Raw genomic sequence first — 10994 nt, 5'->3', positions numbered from 1 at the left:
CCAGGCTCTGGCGGCTCCCAGAGGTGATGGGGAGTGGCATTCCGCCAGGCCTGGCTGCATGTGCCATCCCAGCTCCTCCTGTCTATAGATTCACCCGCTGTGTGAAGGATGAGGCTGTGCCATGCCTGGGCTGGGCATCGTGGGGTCTGTGCCCCCTTGTGGGACAGGCAGGCTTGTCCAGGGGAGGGGAGCACACCCGCCCCACCCCCTCAAGCAGCTCCTGGTCCAGAGGGAAGAGCCGGTTGTCTGACAGGTTACTTAGAAATTTACGGGCCCAGTGTTGCGTGCCGACAGTCTGCCCCGGGAAACGCACCTCACACCATTAACACACCCAGACTCACTGGCAGCAGCAGACAGTGACCCTGAGCCTCTGTAAAGCCACACGTTTACTATGAATGCCAGCAGGGAGGGTGTCGGGGGAGCAGGGGCCGCGTGTGGTATGGACTGGCCTCGCTGTCGCCTCTGAAAATGTAAACACAGCAGCACTGGACTGTGGCTGCCGCCTTACTCTCCTGAAACATCTTCCCTCTAGCTTTCTTCGTTCTTTCAAGATGATGCACCTCCGTCTTGAGAAGTTGGGCTGTGGGTACCTCTGCTTCTCCGAGAGCTGTGTGCTGGGCAGAGGGACCTGGGGCTGTGAGCTCGAGCAGGCATGAGGGATGGGATGGGGTAGGGGTGTGGAGAGGGAGGGGCAGGTGCCCAGAAGGATTGAGGTGAGATCGGGAGTCACTGCTCAGCTTCCTGCTGCCTCCCTGCTCCAGGCACAGCGCATGGGCACATCTGATGGCAGCCCATCGCACCACGGCTCCCCACACGGGCCTTCGGGACCCTTCAGGCTGTTCTAATCACTGCCTTGGCCTCCAGGTGCCAGCCTGGCTTTCTGCCCCCTCCCCCCTGCCAGTCCAAGGCTGGGGGGTGGGGGGCACACCTGCAGCCCAAGGCTCCTTGGTCAAAACACCCTTGACCCTTGGCCCATGAATGACACCCCTCCTGCCCTCCCCAGAGGCGGGCCCCTCCTCCCATTTAGGATGTCTCTGAGCTGGGACCCAGAGCTTTGGGTCCAAGCTCCATTAGCTGCTCCTGCCTATGCCCCTGATCAGGCAACCCTTGCCCCCCTCGCTCCTGCTTCAGTGGGTCCTGACAGAACTCCTTTGGGGCCTGGTGTGGATTCTTCGGAAGGGACCCTGGGGCAGAACCCGCTACGTGCGTTCCTATCTGTTGCGCATGGAACACCTGACGATGACATCATTCGTCCCCTCTCCACAGTGTGTTCCGGGGTAGGGGCTGCTCACTGGCCCAGCGTCCGGCTCCTGGAACGGGCCCCCAACAGTCCATGCCCCAAAATGCTGAGGGGGCATTTACAGCCACCGTAATGTGGGCACAGAGTCAATCCTGGATTCCAGTCCTGGTCTTGCCACTCACGGTCTTGGTGGGAACCCTCTCCATGCCTCGGTTTCCTCATCTGTACGTTCGGGGTAACAGCATGTCTCCCTGACACAGCGCTGTGAGCAAGGGGGTCACTGTGTGTGTGATGAGCGCGGGAGGGCACCGGCCACCCATGAGGGCTGCGCACTCACTGTCCTGGCCTGGGTGGACAGGTACTGGGTGAGTCTTACAGCTGCCATCCATCCATCCATCCATTCATTCATTCATTCATTCCCTGAATGCTCGCTCGGTGTTTGCTGTGAGCCAGGCGCGGGGCTGGGCGCAGGCTGGCTCTCAGATGACTCAGAAGGGAGGGGGGATCAGATGGGCAGGTGAGTAGCGCTCCTGGGATTTACTCCAGGCTGATGGGAAGGCTCAGGAGTGCAGGGCACCACCCGGGGGGTGGGACAGAGGAGGGCTGAGTCTGTTGAGAAGGGCAGGTAGGCGCCCCCTGGGGTAAAGCACAGGGCACACTCAGACACGTTCCTTCCATTAATGATCACAACAGACACCCACCGGGACAGGACCAGCGCCGGCCGCCGGGGACACGGAGCCACAGCCCCAGCCTCACACCCAGGCGGCCAGACCTTCCCAATCCGAAGAGCACGTGGAAACCCTGTGCGGGAAAGAGCCTCTTCGCCGCAGTGAACGCTGGCACTCCTCTGACGCAGGGGCTGGGGAGTGAAGGGCCATGAGAATCATAGTTAAAATCCTCTCTTTATTCAGGAGGCGGCTTACATTTACAAGCTGGTTATGAAAACATTAACAACGCACAGCAACATTTCCGGTTCTGGGGAGGAACTGGTTCTGGAGGGCGGCTAGTTATAAGAACACGTTTTCTGTAAAACCTCAGGGAGTAGAGACAAGGCGGTAAGCCTGTGATTGGGGAAGGAGGGCGGGCGCGGGCAGCAGGTCAAAAACGAGAGAGACGTGGGTTTGCCCAGAGGCGGCCAGGCACCCCCATTCCATCCCTTCGAGGCTCTCCCATCCACCCTGCTTCTGGAGGCCTTGGCGGAGGGCAGGTCCCTCGGGTCGCTGTTGGGTGGAGGCGAGGGATGGGCTCAGCCCCACCCACCCCCTGGCGGGGTTCCCTGCACCCAGGCTGAGACTGTCTGAACTGGAGGCAGCGGCCCTGGCAGCTGCTTTACTCTGAAGAGCTCACACTCATTCAATGACTCACAAGAGGGTGAGAGGGGACCTTAGGGAAATACCACAGTTTTGGGATCAGAGACAGGACGGCCTCCTGAGGGTTTCCCAGCCCTGGCACCAGGGGCCTTGGGGGGCCAGAGAATTCCGTCGTGGGACTGGTCAGCTGTGTCGCCGCCTCCTCGCCTGCAGGCTGTGCAAACCGGAATTCCTGCAGACCTGGCCCCAGCACCCCGGGGGACAGTGTCCCTGGTGGAGCAGCACTCGCCTGCCCGGCAGTTCAGAACCTTTGTGGCTCGATGCCCTGGGCTCCACACCCAGGTCTCCTGCCGGCCCACCCGGCCCGCCAACCTCCCAGTCCTCCCGGAGGCCCGTGTCCTCGAGAGCAAAAGGTGGGAGGCCCCCCGCCAGGTTCCCGGGCCCTGGTCAGGCCTCTGGGTCGTGGGGACAGCACATGACTCGTGTTGGGGGGAAGACGGCTAATGAGACAGACGCTGGTCCCGGGGTGCCGCTCAGGCACATGGAGGGGCTCGGTGAGGGAAGGGATGGCGGTCGGGACAGGAGCAAGTTCAGGCTGGCGCCGGCACTCAGGGCCTCCCGGGCACCGCCACGGTGCAGCCCGTCCCAGGCTCCCTCTGCCTTTATGAGGTTTCCTGACAAAAATGCTAACGTTACAGGGACTCAGAACAAACAAGGCAAACTCACAGTCCAAACGCATGTGGTGGCCCGTGTGTACCCGCGGCCACGCCACCACGCTCCTGGGAGCCAGGTTTCCTCACGCGGGGCAATCCGACCGTCCTCTCCTCGGTCTCTCGGGTCAGGAGGAGGGGGTCCCCTGCACCCCACCCTCCCAGCCCCTCCTCCCGAAGGGAAAGGGCGGGCAGAAGGTGGAACCTCAGGAGCGCCTCGCGGGGACTCCCTGGCCTTGCTTACCCTGCTCCCCGGCTCCTTTTATGCTTTGAGATGAGCGACCCCGTTCCTAGGCTCTGGGGCCCCGCTGACCCATCCCCTCCTCTGTCTGTCCCTCTCGCTGAACCACCGGGTCAGGGGCCCTGGAGCGGGCGGGGTGAGAGCTGGGTCCCCTGCCTCTGGCTGCTCCCCCTGGCCCTGAGCGCTGCTCCTTGGCCGTCCCGTCCGGTCGGCCCAGCCCACCTGCTCTGGGGACAAAGGGCCTTTGCCAGGACTTGGCAAAGGGGCAGCTGAAGGTGGCAGAGAACAGGATGCCGGTCCCAGGGCTGGGCTGGTAACCCAGGGTCACCCCAGCATGCGGGAAGGGGGTGCCAGGGCCAGGTGTCCGCCCTGACAGCTCCCCACTAACCTACTGCGTGGCCCCAGCTGCTGTTCCCAGAATTACAGGTCCCGGCAGGCGCTCGGAGGCCTCCTGGGTGGGGACTGGTGAACACGCCACTCAAGCCGCCTCCCCGGGCGGACACGAGGTGCCTCCTCTGGGGTGACATGGCCCAGCCAGAGGCCGGCCTGGGACAGGCCATCCGGGGGCTCACTCAGGAGGGTGCGGACGCAGGGCGACGCCAGAGCCCCCAGCCTGTACCGCCCGCAGAGGGGGGCAAGCACATCCTGAGCTGAGCGTTCCGGGCACAGAGGCCGGCCTCAGCTTCGCAGCAGGAAAGCGGACAGTCACGATGACCAGGCCTTTCTCCGCACCGCATGCCTGCCCCGGGCGAGGCTGGAGGAGTGGACGAGCTGCACACGGCACGCAGCACAGGGAAATGCGAACTGCGGGGAGGGTCACTGTTAATAGCGTCACCACTGCCGGTGGGGGAGGCCCTGCCGGCGGAGACCCACGGCCAGGCAGGAGCAGGAGGCGTCCGGAGGGCGGCGTGTGTCTCCAGGAGGGAGGCAACCTACGCTGACGGCCAGCGGGCGCCCAGGCCATCCATTTAGAACGGGCTGCACGTGGCCTGTCGCCGCTCCAGCCGAGGGGCCCACTGGCCCTCCCTTGGATCCCGACAGTGCTGATGCCGAAAGGGGGTGGGGTGGGTCAGGGGTCTCATTTGCCTCCTGACCTTGACCTCATGGACAGCGGGAGGGGCAGCGTGACAGAGCAGGAGCCAGCAGAGCGGTCAGCGTGCCCAGGCCCCCACAGGGGTGGCATCCCCTTAGGACACGCCAGGCTAACGTGTCCTCTGGCTTCGCACAGCAGGCGCTGCTCTGCTCACCGGGGTGCCCCTCACACAAACGTCACCCGTGTGGGACACCTACAGCTCACAAAAGGGACACGGGGTTAAAATGTGCAGAGAACATTCCAGAAAACGCAGAGCCCTTTCTCCGAGGAGCAGCCGCTGCAGAGGACGGCCCCTCCTTCTCAGCACTGGATCCTCGAGTCCAGGGGGGCTCTGGCCCCTCACCCAGAAGCCCAAAAGGGAGCCCCAGGCTGGGGTCTGAGAGAGCACCTGCCCCCTGCTCAGGGGACCCGGCGGGGCAGCAGGAGGCCTGAGGCCTGGCCGGACCCAGGACGCCCCCCGGACCGTCCCACACCCTTCACACGATTCTGGCTGCTTGAGTCTCACCCTTGGGGGCCCTCGGGGCTCCCCTCTGCATGCATCCTGGGAAAGCCGGGCTCTGGCCACACGAAGAGGCTGTGCTCAGCTCTAAAGTGGGGCAGGCTCCCGATCTCCCCGTGCAGCCGGGCAGAGAGAGGGCCCCGGGCAGTGGCATGCGCGTGCCCCATTCCCAGGAGCCAGAAACTTCTACCTGTGGCAGCTAGAGCCGGTCCTGGCCACACCTTGAGAAACGACCTCTGCACACTCAGGGCTGGTGTAAGTGTGCCCTGGATGTGCCACCGGCCACTAAAAGTGGCACCACCTAGTCTCCCCATCCCAGGTCAGACCCTCGCCTCAGGCCCTCTGTCTAAGAAAGGCCTTCCTCATGGGCAGCCCTGGGGCTTGATGGTGGGCACACCGTGGCTGACAGCCAGCCCAGGCCCCAGGCTCAGGGCTCCAGGCCCCCCACCCCACCCTGCCCTCTGCCGTCGGTTCCAATCCCCAGTCCCCAGCCCTAGGCTCCAATCCCCAGGCCCCAGGCTCAGGGCTCCAGGCCCCAGCCCTCCGGTTCCAATCCCCTGTCCCCAGGGCCCAGGCTTTAGGCTGGTGTTGCAGAGAGCAGGGCCCCGTCAGTGGCTCCAGACATCCCTCTCCAATGTCACGCCAGCTCTCCGCACCCCCTGACCTCCATGGAGCTAAGCATTGAGGGCAGCCATGTGGCCGCAGTGACGATGGGACCAATAAGGGCTGGCGGCCATGGGCCGGCGCCGTCTGGAGGTCGGGCTGGTCATCTCGTTGCCTCGGCAGCTCCATGCTCACCTCCCAGAGGTGAGAGGCTGTATCCCCTGCACACCGGCCAGGGTGCCACTGACGTCTAAGGATGCAGGGAACCGACATGGGCAGAGGACCCCCCCCTGGCAGCAGAGCACACGGCAGACGAACCAACTTGACAGCACGGGTGTCTGAACGCCCTGCCCACCTGGCGCAGCCCCCTGGATACTGTCGCCTAGAGCAGCTGAGAAGGCAGGAGCCAGCTGGAGGCAGGGTCACCGAGAGCCCTGAGCTGAGTCAGGACACGTCCCTCGGACCTGTTCCCTCCAGGACCAGCCGGGGGAGCAGGGACACCGCCCCCGCGCCCGCCGCCCCCCACCTGCTCGCGCGGACACAGCCCTGTTCACCTCACATCCTGCGGATTCTCGGAGAACGCCCCAGACCCGCATCTTCACGTGGGGCCTGGAACCGACGGCAGGTCTCCGTCGGAAAGGCGCCTTCTCCTCTTTTCAAAAAGAAGAGGAAGCCCACCAGCAGGCGGAAACCACCGCCCGTCCCCACGTGTCACCAGCGACCCCCCATCCTTGGGGTTCCTGCCGCTTTGGGATCTCCTAAGGGGCCGGGTGTCTGGTGACAGAGGGGTCAACTGCAAGTCACAAGAGGAATGTTCCAAGGCTCTTCACGTGGCCCCCACCCACATCCCCGGGGGCTGAGATGGGGGTGGGGACACTCGGGCCCTGAAGGGGCTCTTGCCCGGCACCCCACCCCCAGGCGTGACGAGTCGGCATGGAGACGGCTAGGCGGTTATTTGCTGCTGGGGAGCAATCGCCCCGCCATGTCTGCGTTTGGAGCCTAACGGGCGGTCCCCTGGAGTCTCTTGTTCTTGGGAAGCAGTTACCAGACGTCCCCCACCTGCTCCTCTGCGGCCCCGCCCCATCGTGTCCCTGGGGGCTGGGTGCTCACACTCCCGGCTTCTGGATCGGCTTGACCACAGCAGGGCTATTTGAAATGAGGGCCGCGGGGGGGCAGTTCCAGACGCTCGGTCGCTGCCCCTGGAGGGGCCCTGCCCTACGGGGAACTCCTGCTTCTGGAACGTGGGCGCTCCGCCCCAGCCTCGCCGCAGTGAGCCGCGCGGGGTGCCGCTCAGAAGGTGAAGGCGTACACCACCCCCACCACCACGATGTTGCCCAGCGTCGCTATGATGGCGATCCACAGCAGGACGGCGTCGTTGGAGGAGCGCGCGGGCTCCTCGGGCGGGCCCTGGCCGCCGGAGGCCGCGTGGATGTTGGTGGAGGAGTTGAAGAGGGAGTACTCGGTGCTGAAGTCCTCGTTGGGCGAGTCCATGAAGGCTCCTCCCATCATGGGCAGCTGTGGGGAAGGAGAGAGAGTCACTGGGGCCTCAGGGCTCGGGGAGGACGGCCCACCCCGGGACACGGCCTGTCAGGCCGCCCGTGCAGCCCTCCCCCCATTCCCACCCCCAGCGGGGCTGCTCAACAGAAGGAGGCGGCCTTTGGTCCCCATCTGCTCCTGCGGGGGAGACGAGGACACGGAGGTTACATAAACCTCCCCGAAGCTGGCGCCTCCTGAGAAAGGAACAGAAAGGCCTTTCAAAGGGAATCTTCAAAGCGCGAAGCCAGGCCAGCCTTCAGAGGGCGAAGCGAGAGAGAGAGAGAGAGAGAGAGAGAGAGAGAGAGAGAGAGAGAGAGAGAGAGCGCCTCGGAGGGCGCGGGCTCGGTGGGTGGTGGGCTTGCGGGCCACACCCTGGGTCCACCTCCTCCCCGAGGAGCCACCCGCAGGGCTGCAGCCCGGCCACAACAGGACGGGCCCCGTGTGCTCCTGGGCGGTGGGTTATAAAGTTAAATTTGTACGGGAGTGAAAACATGCGTCTTGTTCCCGGCCTCCTAGGAGCCAGGAGACCAGGGTTCCGGCCCCACCGGAGCCTTGTTGCCCCCCTCTCTGAGCCTCACCCTCTAGGGGGTGACCCCAGGGTGAAGGCCAGTGCTCAGAAGTCCTGGCCAGGCCCTGAGACGGCAGCTGTCGGTCACAGATGGCCCAAAGGGGGGAGCCTGGAGGGCGAGGACCGTCAGATAAACCCTGAGACGAAGCCTCAGAGAAAAAGCTGGACGCCCAGTGAAAACTGAACTCAGATAAACAGCAAAATATTTTTTTAGCACAAATATATCCCAAATTTGGTAAAAATTGGTACTTGCCCAGCCAGTGTGGCTCAGTGGTTGGGGGTCAGACCCATGAACCACGAGGGCACTGGTTCTATTACAGATCAGATCACATGCCTGGGCTGTGGGCTCGATCCCCATAAGGAGGTGCAGGAGGCAGCTGATCAAGGATTCTCTCTTATCATTGATGTTTCTATCTTTCCTCTCCCTTCCTCTCTGAAAGCAATAAAATATATTTTTAAAAATTTATACTTATCCTTAATCAATGCTCTGCCACTCAGGTGTAACTGGGTATCCTGTGTTGTTATTTGCAATGAAAGCTGGCAGCCCTGGGTGGCCGACCTGAGAACCAGCTGCAACTTCAGAATCTGTGCAGGGACCAGGCCCTCAGTTTGTCTGGTCAGAGCACACCAGCCGCGGCCCGGGCTGTCTGGTGACCTCATTCATCAGAAAACACCAGGGCTGCCTCGAGCCAGCCTACAGACGTGGTAAGGTGATTCCTGTATCGCTAAATTCTCGCAAGGTCTCCGTGACCCACACATACAGGCGGAGAACCCGAGTGCCATCCGCCCACTCAGTACTCATCCCACAGACACTAGGGATGCCAAGGGCAACCCCTGACCTCTGACCTTGAAGGCCTCACCTTGAAAAGGAACGCTGACTTAAACACGTCATGAAATGGCACCCTGTGCACTTTAAGAGATAAGGAGGAGGAGGCGGGCCTCGCGCACACGGCAGCGTGAGTCGGGGACAATTCCTTGGGCTTGAAAAGCCAGCAGGAGGCTGGGCCCGTGCTGTCGGCTCGGGCTGTGTGACGTGGCCAAGGGACTGACCCTCTCTGGCCTCCATTTCCCTGTCTATAAAGAGGGTGACAGTGGGGACCACCCCGGAGGTGCTGCAGGGACGGAACATGCTCCCGAGTCTGAAACCTGGGCCGACGGCAATGCCCAGGGCTGAGCCGCAGCTCCAAGTACCGGCCTCTGTGCCTGGGCACCTGGCACAGAGTCCGACCTGCTGTCCACTCGGGGCTCCCGACCTGTTGTCCACTGGGGCCTCCCGACCTGCTGTCCACTCGGGGCTCCCGACCTGTTGTCCACTGGGGCCTCCCGACCTGCTGTCCACTCAGGCCTCCCCGTTGTGGAGCTTTTTTGATTTTCTCCATTTCACACTTTGGGCCTTGTCAATTTTTATTTTTAAAAATTTATTTTTATTGATTTCAGAGAAGGGAGAGGGGGAGAGAGAGAGAAATATCAACGATGAGAGAAGCATTGATCAGCTGTCTTCTGCACACACCACACTGGGGACTGAACCCACAACCTTGGCACGTGCCCTGACCAGGGATTGAACTGTGCCCTCCAGGTTCACAGGCTGACGCTCAACCACTGAGCCACACCGGCCGGGCTGGATCTTGTTAATTTTAAATGAATTCCATTGGGAACAAGAGGAAAGAAGTGGACGTTCCCCAGAAGATAAAGGGCAATCCAGGGCGATCCCCTGACCGGGTCTGCAGGTGAGGGCGGAGCCTCAGGGGAGAGGCAGGCAGGGCTTCCATTGCTGCCTCACTGGTCAGCACAGGCTCCTGGAGTGAGGAGGGGGCGTGGACCACCCTGCAGCCAGCTGGTGAGGCCTCTGGGCTCTGGACCCAGGAGGGAGGGACCACAGGGCAGGGAGGGGCAGATGCTCCCCAGGAGGACAGGCAGTCTTGGCTCCAGGCCCCGCTGAGCCTGCTGGATGGGCCTCTGCTGGGTCTGCTTCCTGTCTAAACAGTGAGGATTTCAGCCCAGACCCAGGGGATCCTCAGGAAGAAGTGAAAACGCACTGAAAAGGCCTTTGGCGCCTGCCAGGGCGGGGGGAGCCCAGCAGAGAGCAGCTAGGACCCCTGCACAAGGCACCGGGGCTGGGCCTCGCCTGGGCAGCCAGCGGAGTGGGCTGGAGGGAGAGAAACCTTTTTTTCGGGCGGGCGGGCGGGCATCCTGGGCCTCCCTCCTTATCCATCCCACAGCTCCCACGGCCAAAGCCCTAGAGGACCCCCTCTTTCTCCACAGAGGACTGAGAGGATGGGCTCCTGGGGCGGAGAGTTTGGGGGGGAATCTCCAATTTCTTTCCTTTTCCTCTTTTCTCTCTGCAGCCCCTCCCCAAGGTTAGCCTCAGCCGCTGGGCTGCGCTTCCGTGGCAGCGACGGTGGCGGGTCCCGGGACCCTAAAATGCAAGAGAAACCCTCGCTCTGGCCAGAGGAGCGGAGGAAAGGGCCCCATCACTGGAAGAGTGGGGAGTTCTCCTGCCTTTGCTCTTTCCTCTCCTGTCTGCCCCGTGGGCATGTGGCAGGACAGAGCCCTGAGACAGGCAGTGAGGGGGAATGGAGTTGACAGAAACACGGACTTTCTAGCCGGAGGGCCGGGACAGAAGGCCCCTGGGAGCAGTGCCCAGGAAGGGGGTGGGGCGGGGAAGCTGGCAAAGGGCACCCTGCTGGGTGTATGAACCTGCACAGGGTGTGGGCTCGCTCCAAGCCACGTGCGCAGGGTGAGCAGGGGAGCCCCCAAAGACAGGCGTAGTAAAGGCTCTGAGAACGGAGCTAAGACACACCCTCAGGGGAGAGGCAGGCCGGGCTTCCTTTGCTGCCTCACTGGTCAGCACAGGCTCCTGGAGTGAGGAGGGGGCGTGGACCACCCTGCAGCCAGCTGGTGAGGCCTCTGGGCTCTGGACCCAGGAGGGAGGGACCACAGGGCAGGGAGGGGCAGATGCTCCCCAGGAGGACAGGCAGTCTTGGCTCCAGGCCCCGCTGAGCCTGCTGGATGGGCCTCTGCTGGGTCTGCTTCCTGTCTAAACAGTGAGGATTTCAGCCCAGACCCAGGGGATCCTCAGGAAGAAGTGAAAACGCACTGAAAAGGCCTTTGGCGCCTGCCAGGGCGGGGGGAGCCCAGCAGAGAGCAGCTAGGACCCCTGCACAAGGCACCGGGGCTGGGCCTCGCCTGGGCAG

The 10994-nt window shown here is 63.0% G+C and overlaps 1 protein-coding gene across 1 annotated transcript; it reads right to left on the bottom strand.

The window, feature by feature from the left end:
- Positions 1–6931: 6931 nt before the first annotated feature.
- On the bottom strand, positions 6932–7255 carry LOC107183796 (chromosome unknown open reading frame, human C14orf132). The gene has a single exon (XM_015566695.1). It carries the CDS (start codon positions 7203–7205, stop codon positions 6987–6989), a length of 219 nt encoding a protein of 72 aa, XP_015422181.1. The 5' UTR covers positions 7206–7255; the 3' UTR covers positions 6932–6986.
- Between the last annotated feature and the right edge of the window lie 3739 nt (positions 7256–10994).

Source organism: Myotis davidii, unplaced genomic scaffold, assembly GCF_000327345.1.
Source record: "Myotis davidii unplaced genomic scaffold, ASM32734v1 scaffold443, whole genome shotgun sequence".
In the NCBI taxonomy this organism is placed as follows: domain Eukaryota; kingdom Metazoa; phylum Chordata; class Mammalia; order Chiroptera; family Vespertilionidae; genus Myotis; species Myotis davidii.
This window is presented reverse-complemented; position numbering and strand designations above follow the sequence as displayed.

Coding starts and splice junctions, on each gene's coding strand:
- LOC107183796 (XM_015566695.1), bottom strand. CDS start 7,205: ATGATGGGAGGAGCCTTCATGGACTCGCCCAACGAGGACTTCAGCACC.